Source organism: Meriones unguiculatus, chromosome 9 (genome assembly GCF_030254825.1).
Source record: "Meriones unguiculatus strain TT.TT164.6M chromosome 9, Bangor_MerUng_6.1, whole genome shotgun sequence".
NCBI classification, from domain to species: Eukaryota; Metazoa; Chordata; class Mammalia; order Rodentia; family Muridae; genus Meriones; species Meriones unguiculatus.
Genome location: NC_083357.1, coordinates 56,936,982 through 56,952,320, shown reverse-complemented (window position 1 = coordinate 56,952,320; position 15,339 = coordinate 56,936,982). Strand labels below are relative to the sequence as shown.

The window sequence follows — 15,339 nt, the reverse complement described above, 5'->3', positions numbered from 1 at the left end:
CAACACCCTGGCAGCTGTAGCTGACCTGCTGGTTGTCACGATTGACACTGGATTTCAATTTCATTGGGAAGAACAATGAAGACATGTGTTTCTACTTTATTCATGTTTCTGTGGCTGCAGATGGATGGTGAGTTAATATTTTAGGGTCACAGAATAACCAGTGGGCATTTCTGAGACATCAGGGGGAATCGATATTTTATTCAGGTTTTCTCTAGTTACTGTAACTGTAGTAAAAGAGATTTCTGATATGTGATGACCTGACAACCTTTCTCCTTTCTCTCCATCTTTCTGCATAGGGATGAGCCAAGGAGAGCAGGTGGAGCAGCACCTTTCCATCCTGAGAGTCCAGGAGGGAGCCAGCGCTGTCATCAACTGCACTTACACAGACAGTGCCTCGGACTATTTCTCTTGGTATAAGCAAGAACCTGGGAAAGGTCCTCAGTTCTTCATGGACATTCGTTCAAATGTGGACAGAAAGCAGAACCAAAGACTCACAGTTTTACTGGATAAGAAGGCCAAACACTTCTCCCTGCACATCACAGACACTCAGCCTGGAGACTCAGCTATGTACTTCTGTGCAGCAAGTACACACTGCCCCACTGGCACCTGCTGCCTGTCCTCAAACCATGGGGCTGTGTCCACATCCTGTGTCACGGGCCTTCCAGGGCAGCATTTGCCAGTTGCTAGTTTGCAAGTGCCAAGTATAATGTAGACATTAAAAACACAAAATAAGAAAGTTAGCTTCAACTCCCTCAGACAATTTAGGACAGTTTTCTCCATCCTTAAAAAAAAAATATTTTATCAAAGAGCCAGCCACTGAGTTCATGTCAAAGACAGTCCCTGCTCCCCGTATTAGGGAAATCACTTGGAGACTGAGCTGCCATGGGCTACATCTGCGCAGGGGTTCTAGGTTATCTCCATGAATGGTTCTTGATTGGAGTATCAGTCTCAGAAAAGGCACCTGGGCCCAGATTTTTGGTTCTGTTGTTCTCCCTGTGGAGCTTCTGTCCCTTCCAGGTCTTTCTATCTCCCCCTTTTATATAAGATTCCCTGCACTCTGCCCAAAGTTTGACTATGAGTCTCAGCATCTGCTTTGATACTTTGCTGGGTAGAGTCTTTCGGAGGCCCTCTGTGGTAGGCTCTTTTTCTGTGCCCTGTTTTCTCCTTTTTCCAATGTCCATGCCCTTAGTCTTTCTGAGTGAGGATTGATCATCTTATCCAGAGTCCTCCTTCTTGCTTAGTTTCTTTAGGTGTACAGATTTTAGCATGATTACCCTATACTATATGTCAGTGAGTATATACCATATATGTCTTTCTGCTTATGGGATATCTCACTCAGGATGATTGTTTCTAGATCCCACCATTTGCATGCAAATTTCATGATTTCCTTGTTTTTAATTGCTGAGTAGTATTCCATTGTGTAAGTATACCACAATTTCTGTATCCATTCCTCAACTGAGGGACAACTGGGTTGTTTCCAGCTTCTGGCTATTACCAATAAAGCTGCTATGAACATGGTTGAGCAAATGACTTTGTTGTATACTTGAGCATCTTTTGGATATATACCCAGGAGTGGTATAGCTGGATCTTGAAGTAGCACTATTCCTAATTGTCTGAGAAAGTGCCAGATTGGTTTCCAAAGTGGTTGTACAAGTTTATATTCCCACCAGAAATGGAGGAGGTTTCCCCTTTCTCCACAACCTGTTCAGAATGTGTTGTCAGTAGAGTTTTTGATCTTAGCCATTCTGATGGGTGTAAGGTAAAATCTCAAGGTCGTTTTGATTTGTGTTTCCCTGATGACTAAGGATTTTGAGCATTTCTTTAAGTGTTTCTTTGCCATTCACAATTCCTTTATTGAGAATCTCCTTTTAGCTCTCTACCCCATTTTTTAATTGGATTACTTGTTTGTTGCTGTTTAACTTCTTGACTTCTTTATATATTTGGGATATTAGCCCTCTGTCAGATATACGGTTGGTGAAGACCCTTTCCCAGTCTGTAGCTGTCATTGTGTTATGATGAAAGTGTCTTTTGTTTCAGGGAAGCTTTTCAGTTTCATGAAGTCCCTTAGGAGTGGGGGCATCCTTACCAGGCCACAGAGGAAGACAGTGTAGACAGCCCTGATGGCTAGTGTCAGATGGAAGGGGAGGAGGACCTCCACTATCAGTGGCCTGGAGGAGGGGTGGGAGAGGAGAAGAGGGAGGAAGAGTGAGATTGGGAGGGGGCTACATCTGGGATACAATGTGAATAAACTGTAATTAATTTGAAAATAAATAAAATTTTAAAAAGAATATTTAAATTTTATGAAAAGAAAAAATTAAGTTGATAATTTGTCTATTCTTACCTCAGTATAAATGTTGTTGGTTTAATTAATTATTCAGAATAATAAATCAATTTTAATTAATAAACTAATGAGGTATACCATTCAGCTTATCAAAAATTAAATTAAAATATTAAAACCAATAATTTATTTAAAAGAGGTGAATGTTAAATGTTAAACTTTATTAACAATAATGTCAAAATTAATATATTATTTTAATAAGGTGTGTGCTGTTATTAATTGCAATGTTAACTCAGCAAAAATGTAGTTGTCACAGTGAATTGAATATAAAATTTAATATGTAAAAGCAATTAAACTATTTTAACAATTGGAATATATTTTCATTATCCTCCCCTTGTTGCAGCGCATGGTGAATATCAAAGAGCAAGAACCCACTGTGCTGACGAAGAGAAGAGACGATGTGTCAGCCACCAAGATGGGGGACCACATGTCAGCCACCAAGATGGGGGACCACATGTCAGCCACCAAGATGGGGCTCTCTATCCCACGACCTCCTCCCAAGGCTCAGCAGTCATTGAGGAAGAGGAGGTGGAAAGACTAGAAGAGCCGTAGGTGGTGGACAAACACAAGGAAACAGTGTTCTGGGCACAGCAAGACAGCTGCCCATATGAACTCACAGAGGCTGGCAGCAGACAGAAGACTAGCAAAGGATCAGGCCAGAAAACTCCATCACAGAGAGGGAAGGAGCCAAGGAGCTGATGGCACTTTGTGCCTACTGGGAGAGAGATGCCACTTTCTTTAAAGGTGAAGCTCATGGTGCATAGACCACCCTCTACCGAAGGACATGATGCTAACAGTATATGGGCAGCACAACCCGTAACATAAAACTCGGTGTGTTTTATTTTAAATGCGGGGAGAAGAACAGAACTGGGTAGGTAGGGAAGCGTGGATGGATATATCAGGAGTGGAAACGTAGATGAGTATAATCAAAATTCATTGAATAACATTCTCTAAGAACTACAGTAAGAAAAAGTAGATAAATATTTGCAGAGGTATATTTGTGTGTGTGTGTGTGTGTGTGTGTATTTTTATGTGCACCCATCACACTAAATAACATAGGATACATACAGATCAGGACCATTGGTGATTTCAGGATTTCATTGGGGACTTGAGGCCTGCCTCCTTAGGGTGAGGTTTCAAGGGAAATCAGCAGAGGGCGCTGCCTTTACAGATGTGGTTAGCATCTCCTTCAGGTGGCTTAACATGACAGACACCCTGTACAGACAGAGGTCCTTGTCCATGAGTGAGCAGTTTGACGAGGTCTGCTGAAGACTTGCCCTGTGAGATTGGTGCATTCAAGGACCAAGTGTCATTTCTTCTATGAACATGCTTCCTGTCACCTGCTCAGTTCTTGTGCTCCTCTTAATACTCAGTAAGTTACATTTTACCCTGAGTGTTAATGATGTCTTTGTCTTACAACTATGGCAGTCTTTAACCTTCCTCCTCACGTAGAACAGTAATTCCTCCTTGTTTGTTTGTTTTTTAGGAAGTAGCAATGGAGACTCAGTGACCCAGACAGAAGGCTTGGTCACTCTCACAGAAGGGATGCCTGTGATGCTGAACTGCACTTATCAGACTATTTCCTCAGGTCCTTCCCTCTTCTGGTATGTGCAATATCTCAACAAAGCCCCTCAGATACTCCTGAGGAGCTCCACAGACAACAAGAGGACAGAGCACCGAGGGTTCCACGCCACTCTCCACAAGAGCAGCAGCTCCTTCCACCTGCAGATGTCCTCAGTGCAGCTGTCAGACTCTGCCTTGTACTACTGTGCTGTGAGGGACACAGTGAGGGAGACTGCAGGGGAAGCTGCACACAAACCACAGGTGCAGGAGGCCTAGGGAAGCTGCCCTGTGAGGGAGGCTGTGTGCTTTCTCCAAGTGCTGCTCACCAGCTTCCTGAAAAACAGCAACAAGTCTCAGGTCAAATATCTAGAGACCTAGGATCTGTGGATATTCTGACTGACAGGATGGAAGTCAGTGCTAGAGACAACCCAGGCTGTGATCCCTTGAAATAAAGTTCTCTTCCTAACCGGAAGTCTTAACAGCAAACATCTCAAGAAAAGTCCTGAAGTATTCTCCAGCAATCTTCTGTCATTACCCCACAAATTTATGATGTAAATGAGAAACCTAAACTGCAGTCTTTAAAAATCTGTTTCAGTCTCACTCCACAAGTTATTTACATCCTTCCTCTCTTTTGTCCAAGTTACAGAGTTCAGCTCAACTCCCCATCTCAGTTACTAGCCAACTGCTGAAAAGAGAAACCATGACCAAGACAATTTAAAAGCATTTACTTGGGAGCTAGGTCACAGTTTCAGAAGGTGACTATCATGTTGGCCAATACAGTGTCAGGCAGGCAGGCAGGCATGGTCCTGGAGCAGTAGCTGAGCTTTTACATCTGATCACAAGCATGATGGAGGGAAGGAAGGTGGTGGAGAGAGGGAAAAGAAGAGAGGAAGGGAGGGAGGGAGAGAGAGAAAGGGAGAGAAAGGAGGAGAAAGGGAGACTGACTTAGCCTGGCTTTGACTTTGAGATTACAAAGAGTACCACTAGTGATATTCCTCTTCTGGCAAGGCCACACCTCCTGAAACTTCCTAAACAGTCCATCAATTGGGGACCAGACATTCAGATGTTGAGCCTCTGGGGGTCATTCTCATTCAAGCCACCACACTCCCTGACAACCTTTACTTAGTGAAGCTGCTCATAAAACACAGCTGTTGGAGCTCTTAAGAAGAGTCTCTGAGAGACAGGTACTTCTCTGTCATACACATTATATAGGAGGCAGTATGGTTATAAAAGACTGTGTCCAGAAATCTCTTCCCCTTAAAGTCTACTCTTGTCTGCCTTTGCAGGTACATTAGATCCTCGTGATGTGGTGTACTCACTCATTGGAATCAGGTTCTCTGATAACTATTCTAAAACTGGAAAAGAAAGCCAAAGATTTTATTCATTTCAATTATTTCAACAAAATACCAGTTTAAATTAAAATACTCTAGTGCTCGTATTGTATTTATCTTTCTGTAAAGAAAGGAATATCTAAAATGTAAACCATAATGTCTCTCACAAAAGATACATGTTTCTCTACAGAAAGAACAGCAAAGAAGTACATGCTATCTTACTGGTTAGGGAGCACAATAGAATGCCAAATTCAATTTCTAATCCCCTAAAACTAAAACTACTTCTAATGGCAGGGAATAGAACATCTCAGATGAGAGTTTGTCAAACTTAAAACAAATACTAAATCTAAAAAAATCCCAGTGCCAGGCATGAAAAATCCACCTTCCAGGTGTTGGTCAGGGGCTTCAAGGGTTTCTTCCAAATGAAATAGTTCATCACCATTGTCCTTGATTGCCTCATAGAACTTGAAGATAAGACATTTTGCTTAGGACACCACACACTTCAGACATAGGACTTGGAGGAATTTAGCTAGAACTGACCTGAAGACTCCTCATTAAGGATAAATTCTCATAGTATCTAAATGTGTTATGTAAGATTCCAAAGAAGAAAAGCAATAAATAATTCTACCAAAATGCAGACCTTTGAACCAAAACAATGACCAACATGAAGATATCCACAAGGGTGGAATAGCAGCATTTTCATCTTGGGAGAAACTAACATATGTCTACTGGACTTAAGGGCTGCTCCATAGGAAGTGTTTCTGCCCCAATACTGTAAATCTAGTCAACTACCCCGGGATGGAGAGGCCATAAACACTAGAGGAGAACCTATGATGGCCACTTTCCTAAATCAGTGTAGCTTCAAACTGTATTCTGAATCTATATAATTGCGCACAGAGATAAGGGTAGTTCTTCCCTCTCATCAAAGAAATTTTATTTTGAAGCATATATAGGCTTCTACAGTGATGGACAACTGGTCTAGATAGAGAGTAAGTGGCTGTGAGGTCTCTTTCCCAGTTATGCAACAGAGTCCCTTGCCCAAGTAGACTCAAGGTCTAAGCAGAGCCCAGTGGTATGATCACATGACATAGTCTTCAGTTTTTCATTGTATCCAAAAAGTAAAACATTTTGAAGAATGTTCTTTACCGCATACCTATCAGTTACAGTTTCTATTGGTCTGGTGATGATAAAGGTGTCATAAACATATTTTGGATCTGGCTAGGATGAATGACTGAGTTGGACTTATTCATGAGACCCATGACTCTTCATTGAACACATAGGTATTGCCATTGAGATTTTACCACCTTAGTTAATGCTGGTTTATGTTTTGAGTATTTGCTTCTTGGTTTCCTAACTCAAGGCCATATTGGTTTATTTTCAGAACATATTTGGTGGGAATCTGTATCTCTCTTCTCCAACTACTTCCAACCTTCTTTTCTGCTCTCATTGTTTGCTGCTACCACACTTGCACTCTTAAATGTTTGAAGAAGATTCTGTCTTTTGTGTTCTGTTTTTGGCATAAAAATGCCTTACTAAATGGTACCTGTTAAGATTCTCAATGACCACATTTTGACAGATCACATGAGAGAGAGAGAAGAGGGTGGAGAAAAGAAGGGAGAGGGGAGAGAGGGTGGAGAGGTGAGAGAGTAAGGGGAGAGTGAAGGAGAAGTACCCGCCACTCTGCGAGACTTTTTCCAGGGAAAGACTGGGTGATCCAAGTCAGTATAATTTTCTTCCTTCCCTGTGGAGTTCTCTTGTAACAGGGACTCCCAGTTTCTGGTGTTTTTGTGTCCACTGTTCAGCTTGGGAAGGTGACCAGGACAGGCAGGCCTGTGGCTCTGGTCTGGTGACCTAGTGCCTGCATGACCCGGGATCTCTTCCGGGTTCTGGCTGGGGGACATGAGAGTGGACCCGAGTGTTTCCAATGCCTTGGGAGTTTCCTCACCTGGGAAACATGATTGCTGTTATTTTAGGGCCCAGAGTTCAGCTCATTGGTCGCTGTACGGGAAATGTTGTCCTATTCCTCAGACACAATGTTCTCCTGGTGCTGCCATCTTGTCATCCACCACTAATGTTCTTAAATAAGAACGTGAATTGCTGGTCTTGGTTTTGGATGTGCTTGCTTCAATCAAACTTCAGTATGACTCTACCTCCTCCCTTCTTCTGGAAGTACTGGTAAATCTGGGTTCTGAGATGATCTTCATTCTTCTAACACTTGTGGATTTGAGTTTATTCTCCTTTATACTGCTGTCCTTTAAATTATGGGGGAAATTGAGAGAAACAGGAACAGGCACACACATACACTCACCCTCCACAGGCTCATTCATAAACTAAAAACTTGACAGTGAACATAAACCATCTCCAGGAAAGACAATCCCTGGGGAAGGAACAGATGAGAGAAGACCCAAGAGAAGAACTGATTTCTTCCTAGAGTCAAAGAAAATGTGCATTCTGATTTAGTCAATGCATTCCATTGGCCCAGAAAAAGTTTTTCATCTCAGGTTTCTTTACTGGAGGACAATAATGTCACCAGCCATGGAAGTCTCCAGGTTTTAGTTTCTTTAGTTCTAGATGTAAAGCTTTCCCATCTGGAGTCACAGCTTCTCATGTAGAGCAGAGGTAATCTAACATCATGTGTTTTCCTGTTGCCTCAGTGCTGCAGAGCATCCACCAAGGGTGATGTCTGTACCATCAGGCATCATCACCATGGCTGTGGTGGCCATTCACACCCAGCCTGAGACAATTGCATCTGAAGTCTGGGGATCATTTCATAACCTGGTTTCGCAAGGAATATTAACAAGCCACCTATTTCCAGGGAGTTCTATAATTAATATCTCATAATAGATTAGAAAAAGAAGCAAATGCATTGTGAAGGTTTTGCTTGTCTGTGAAATAAGAACACAGCAGGCGACAGGCTGTGGACCCTCCGGACATTTGGTTCCTCGTTTCCCCTCCAGAGGGCGCTGCAGCACCCTCTAGTGTTCTTTCTTCCTTTGAAGGTCTTCACCACCTGCTAGCATCTCATCCTTTCTTTGCTGCTGCCTGAGTTTATAGCAAAGGCAAGTGACAAGGATCAGACACTCTAAAGCTTCCAGGCTTGTGTTAGTAGCTTCACTGTTTTTACCTGAGCAAGAGACTTCTCCAGCTGACCCTTCTCCTTACCTATTTTCAAGCTCTTTCTTTCTTCAGCCACTTTCCTACTATCCTGTTGCAAATTAGAGCTGCAGTCTTCCCAAGGCTCAGCCATGCGCCTGGCCATCCTCCCGTTGCTGGTGGTACACTTTATCCTGAGTGAGTACAGTTGCCTTGTGGTCTCTGCATCCTAGAATTCTGACTGTCCTCAGTGAAGTCTGCCCTGTAAATACTGCCTACTATTCCTTTCCAGGAGACACCAGTGCTCAGTCAGTGACTCAGCCTGATGCTCAAGTCACTGTCTCTGAAGACCCCTCTCTGCAGATAAGATGCAACTTTTCCTCCTCTGTGGCACCTCGCCTGTTCTGGTATGTCCAGTACCCACGGCAGGGGCTGCAGCTGCTCCTCAGCTACTACTCAGGAGACCCAGTGGTTCACGGCATGAATGGCTTTGAGGCTGAGTTTAGCAAGAGCGACTCTTCTTTCATCCTGAGGAAAGCCCGTGTGCACTGGAGCGATTCAGCTGTGTACTTCTGTGCTCTGAGCGCACAGTGTCTGGGGCTGCAGGGGGAGCTGAACACAAACACCCATGGCAGTGGGTACTCAGACTCACTGTCTCTCTTCATGGTCTTTGAAGCATCTCTTTCTGTGGCTCTGCTTCTTTCTGGGATGCCTGGACACCACTGGTAGCCGAGCCAGGAAGGAGAGTGTTAAATCTGGAAAGTGTGGGCTCTGCAGGATTCCATTCCATCTGGGAGTGCCTAGAGGGGAAGACTTTCTCCTAGGATAAATCAGTTACTCTTAGATGATATTTAGTGAAACAGCTTATGCTCGCCTTTATTGATAAAACAGCTCAAGTCCCCGTGTGTTCATGCATATGTATGTGTGTGTGTGTGTGTGTGTAACAACTTATGTGTATGCATCTTTATTCCACAGTGAACAAGAGTGGACCTCGGGCACTGAGAAGTTTTGGGGGTGAATGCATTTAATTGGTTTTGGCTAAGGTGTTGGCAGTGCTCTGTTTTCATCTAGGTGCCAGATATGTGAATACCTGACCACCGTGGGGGTGTCTCAATGCTACGTGATAAGAGGTGGGCATGGTAACAGGGAGGGATCTGATTCCATTCCTGCTAGTCTCAAGATGAGATTTTTAATCTCAATTTTGAGATTTCTTGGATTTGAACTTGCTCCCCCTTACCAGTTCCATGCCAGTTCTCCTGGTGGCATGGTCCATGTGCCCCACATCTTTCAAATTGGTAGCAAGAAAAGAAGGAAGATAAGACAAGACAAGACAAGGCAAGTTATGCAGGCCCAGCTCCTTTGCACAATCCATTTCCAGCTAAAATATTGACTCCTGACTTGTCTTAGAAGCTCTTTGAGTATTTTCAAAATTATTTAATGCTCAATTATAATTTTGTAGAATGAAGGAGACTATGTTATCATCTGTGGAAATCATCTCCTGAGTGGACATTGCTTGGACAGCAGCTATGATTCTTCCCATGGGGAAATACCAAAAGCTGGACTTCCATTTGTCATTTTATGTGTCATCTACACAAAATGTGAAACGTGCATGCTTCAAGGTTTGTCCTGAAGTTTTCCTTGTCTACTCAGTCTTTCATGCTGATTTTCCTATAAATTTTCTTTTGGTGCTAAATGTACTGATCAGAAGTGGTCATAATATTAAATACTTCATTTTGGAAAGAACTTGAAGCTTATTTAGTTGCTATAGGAATTCACCACAATCAGGAAAGCCTAGAAATCTGTCACAAATATGTCAGTTTTAGCAACCATTAAAAATAAAACAGGAGAATAAGGAATTGGAACTCACTGTTTATTTTTTTTTCAAAGAATTCTTCAAAGCCATACAAGTGCTATGTTTTTCTTTTCCATCTTCAAATTCTTCAGATATGCTTGAGAATTTGTGATGTGATTCCTTCTGCATCTTTTATTACTGCTCGTTGATTTCTCTCTGGCACAAATGATTTTAATGCAGGAACATCAATGTTTACTATCAATTACTATTTTATCATATCATAATCACATCCTGCTGAAATACAGTCAAGAATCCCAGTGGACAATGAAAATCACCAGCTCCAGTATGGAATTTTAGTTCATCACTTTCTGTTTTGCAGAACTGTAAAAGAAGATTTTATACTTTTGTGCATACAGCAAAGGAGGATGACAATACTCAGGATGAAGAGGAAAAGAAAGAGAGAATTTTCTAGCTGCTGCTTGACCAGAAAATATAGCTCTGTAGGTGTCACAGAACCATGAGCCCTGAGTACAATTTCCAGCACTCACATGAGGGCATGGCAGCTGTGCTGGGGAGGTGAGGGTAAATGTGTTCCTGAAGCCTGGTTCCCAAGCAGCCTAGGCTACCTGGAAGTGCCCAGGGTCAATGAGAGACCTTGTATCCAATAAACAAGACAGATAGCTTCTGAAAAATGACAACCAAGATGGTCCTCTGACCTCCACATACATGTGCACATATGTATACCCAAACACACACTTGCACACACGCACACACACACACACACACACACACACACACACTAAAGATCCCCAGAACCTGAGAAACAACACCCACAGTTATCTCATGTCTCTTCATGAACACATACACATGCAAATACATATGTACACATGTGCTTCTACTTGTCCCCATGCACACACTCACATACACACGCATACATAAATATTATAACATGGACACAGATAGATGTTACCTGGAGATTCTAACACCAAGTGGTCTATCTTACGTATTACTGTGTTAATCTCTTAGTTTTAATTTTCTTTATAATGAGACGAGAAGGCAGGCTTATTTGTAAACACTCCTAAGACACAATACCAAGGTCAGCATAGGAATTTTCATGGACTTCTTTCCAGTCAACTCACCTTCATCAGGCAGTGGGTTAGCCATTGTTGTCACTCACACTAGGCCTGGTGAGAACTTCAAGTCTGTGGAGTTACACACTGCTGTTTCTCATTCTCTTTACTACACATGACATTGAGATATACTCATGTTCTTATGGGAACCACAATGCAGTACTGTTATTACCAGACAGTACCTGATATACAAACTAGCACACTCAGTTCTACTGTGTCTCACAACGAGTAGACAATGAATTTTTAGAAATTAAATATTTGGTTCTTAGTGGGTCAAGATACAGGTGAATATAGATTTTTTTTTACAATGTTTATTTTGGAAAGGTGTGTGTCTAAAATACTTTAGTCAAATCAACAACCAAAGAGCTTTCATTAAAGGCTTTTTTCCTGTTTGGTGATACCATGAAACATGCCCCTGCTCTTGCTAGTGAAACCTGTTATGTGAAATTCCCCATGAAAACTGGTGAGACTTAGGGATTGGGCATATTGTTGGCAATGGAACGCCAGTTTTTTCTGTCATGGCCTTTGCATAAAATGGCAGCTGGCAACCCCAGGAGGGTGCATTCCTGACAAGCTTAGCTTACTCTGTCAACTGAGGGCAATTTCAGTAGCACATATGCAGCATTGCACTTCTGAGCTGAAATTATTATTTTTTTAATATATAAAAAAAATTTAATGAAAAATATATATTACCATTCCAAAAGGTAGGAGTGGGGCATAACAAATAAACACTGGACCAAAGCAAGACCAAAAATCCAAGATGGCAAACTCCAAATCCTATGACTCCATCTCTGATGTCAAAGGGCTTAGATGACTCCACCTATCCAGTTTTGGTGACTTGCAATACACTTTGCTCCCTTGAGCAGGCTTTGCACCCATGTGCAGCTCTTCTGTGGAGGTGTCCTCAGCATCTTGGGGACTCAAAGACAATACAGGCTTCACTTTCAAGCTTCACTGGATGACCACACATGACCTCCGTACGGAGACTCTAATGCTACATGCCTGGCCTTTCTTTATTTACAGAGGAGGATGCCACAACCTCTTTTCTCTAAAACCACACTGCCAAGTTTGATTGCTCCCTTGGGCTGGAGCCTGACCTTTCCCTAAATCACATCTGCAGAAATGTTGCTGTTCTTTTGCTTTTTTTTTTCTTTTTTTTTTTTTTTCAATGCAGTTTATTCAGGAACCTTGAACAATCATCGGACCCTGGGGAAAGCCAGCCCACAGCTTAAATAGCCTCTGGGTAGCCAACCCCAGCGTGCCATGTGGGCAATGCAGATAGGTCCACATACATGGAAGCAAGCCAGATCCTCAGCCTTAGCCAAATGTGGAGTTGTTTGTGACAGAGAGCACTCACCATCGGGAAGGTGGAAGGCGGAAACCATGAGCTGAAATTATTTAACTCAAGTGTACACATACATGACGGGTACACTGTTTTTTAGTGGTTGGTGTACACATGCCACAAGAGTTTTTAAAATATTTTCTGCAACTCTGAAGGCCCATGCCATGCAATTCTCCCCTTCTCTGTCAGTGTTTCAAGCAAACTTAAGATGCAGTGGTACATGCCCTGAATCTGAAAAAATTCTAAGGCTTTGCTAAGAAAGTACAGGGAGACTTCACTCATTTGTCATTCGTATTGGGTGCCAAATACATGAAAAGCAGACTCCATTCTTCCCAGCACTTTAACAAAACTGTTAGGATCATCAGATCTCTAGGTACAAGTTTCATGAGGATTGAGCAAGAACCAGGAAACTTAACTTGGGAGACAGGTGCTCTAAAACAAAGTATAAAGAGAGAATAATACAATGTTGAGTATTTTTTGTCTGTACAGTTATGCCTTCAAATTTTTTGGCTGTGCTTCATAACATTTAAAAATGGATTCTCATGTTCATTTTGTGATTTCACAACACAGTACATATTGTGGTTGAAGCAACACAAATGTTTTGTTTGTTTGTTTGTTTGTTTTTAGCTTTAGAGGTAGAAGTCCAAGATGGAGATGAGAGAAGGATCTGCTTTTCCAGAGCACTCTCTTTGTGGCCATTAGTGAATCCTCTCATGGTCCTTTTCAGAGGATAAGAGGGTCTGTGCTCATCATCTGTCTTATGATCTGCCTCTCTGTGTTGATTTATTTTGCCTTAGTTACCTTTTCATGTCCGATCTTCTAGTATTGTCACCCCAAAGCCCTTTTAGGGCCCCAGCATATGTATTTTATATAGACACAGTTCAGTGCTTAACATCCTTTTAAGAAGATTAATGCTAGTTGTATAAAGATTTTGAGATCTCCATAATCCAGTATTCTATGGATTTCTGCTGTGCACATGCACACACACACACACACACACACACACACACACACACACACACACCAAAAAAGAATTCTATTATATATGTTCAATAGTATGGTGGTTACTTTTTCTTTCTTTCTTCCTTCCTTCCTTTCTCTCTCTCTTTCTTCCTTCCTTCCTTTCTTTCTCTTTCTTTCTTTCTTTCTTTCTTTCTTTCCTTTCCTTCTCTTCTCTCCCCTCCCTTCCTTCCTTTTTTGTTTGTTTTCTTGCTTGTTTGTGTTTTGATACAGGGTTTCTCTGTGTATCTCTGGCTGTTCTGCTAGACTAGGCTAGCCTCAAAGTTAGAGATTTGCCTGTCCCTGCCTCCCAGGTGCAGGGATTACAGTGTAGGGCACTACTATCTCATGGGTTGTTTATTTTTATATTTTCTAAAGTAGTGTGTTGCAAAATTTAAAATGATGGTTCAGCAGAACAGTTGCCTTTTGTATGTTATTCTAATACGTGTATGTACGAGTGTATGTACAAGTGTGCTTATGTGTGTATTAGTGTGCATGTATGTGTGTAAGTGTGAGTGTGTGTTCCTGTCAAAAGTGAGTACAGTGAGGATCACATGTAAGTTAGATTATCGCCTTTCCCTGCCATCACTTTCATGTTTCCAGAAGAACTGGAAAAAATAATAAACCATTCATAAAACCAGCTCATTATGAAGGAATGGAAGCAAAGGGACCAGTGACAGTAACTGAAGCTGAAAGGGTGTTATCCAGAACTGTCTATGTTGTACTTCACAATCTCAGTACTCTGTTTTAGCTTCATTCTTTTCTGTTCATTTATTCTTGCTGTTTTCCTTCTGCCCATTTCCCATTCCCCTTTCCGTCTAAATGTTAAGTCACCCTTCACTTGTACCCTCTCTCTGTTTCTGTGTCACCTGAGCTGAGTCACCTGACAAGCTTGCCACTCTCCTCACACACTCCTCTCTCCACTGGGGGCAGAATAGCCATGCTTTAGAGAAGGCTATGTAGGTGTGATGGTTCCTGGGTGAGAGAGGAGGCTTCAATCCTTACACAAGGGCAGCAGGACACACCCTACACTATGCTGTCTTCAGCATTCTTGCCTTTCCTTTAGATTTTTCCAATTATGTACCAAGGATTAAAGTTTTGTTCTTCCAGAAGATTATGTGCATATGTCTGTATACATATATATGTAATTTATACATATATATATATAATTTTCTAACTTTTAAATTTTACAATTATACATTTTTTGTTTTGTTTTTAGTAAAATATTTTTTTCTTTTTTTATTTTATTTTTTTTTATCAGTTACATTTTATTACCTCTATATCCCAGCCTTGTCCTGATTTTAATATATTAACGTTCGGTAATCTTGAAGTTTTTCTTACTTCTGTTGGCATCTGTTGTTTTGGTAAAGCCTTTCATTGCCCTCCTTAACAACATACAGAACATAACAACATTCAGAATACAGAGCTGTATTTCAATTCTTACTGTGAGGACCACAATTGAAACTACAAATGCGCATATGTTGTTATACATAAATAAGATGTTTCTCTAAACCTTAAATTATCTGAGGACGGGATGTATAACCTGAGATGTGTTCATAATACAGTGCAGGACATCAGTAGAGGCTGCTGCTGCTGCTAAGACAGCTTTCTTTGTTTGTTGGACTGTTTGTTGTGGAGTTTCATGGGGTTCAGGCTGACTTCAGACAAAGACACCACTTAGCAGAGAATAATGCTGAGCTTCCTATGCTCTATCCTCGACCTCCTAGTCGCTGGGATCCCAGGCACATCTC

The 15,339-nt window shown here is 41.7% G+C and overlaps 2 gene segments (V, D, J or C); both read left to right on the top strand.

The window, feature by feature from the left end:
* Positions 1 to 298: 298 nt before the first annotated feature.
* On the top strand, positions 299 to 1,518 carry LOC132656622 (T cell receptor alpha variable 13-1-like). The segment is given in 1 exon segment: positions 299 to 1,518. A coding segment is annotated over 1 exon segment (414 nt).
* Positions 1,519 to 8,477: 6,959 nt separating this feature from the next.
* On the top strand, positions 8,478 to 9,054 carry LOC132656385 (T-cell receptor alpha chain V region PHDS58-like). The segment is given in 2 exon segments: positions 8,478 to 8,523; positions 8,618 to 9,054. Coding segments are annotated over 2 exon segments (483 nt in total).
* The last annotated feature ends 6,285 nt before the right edge of the window (positions 9,055 to 15,339 follow it).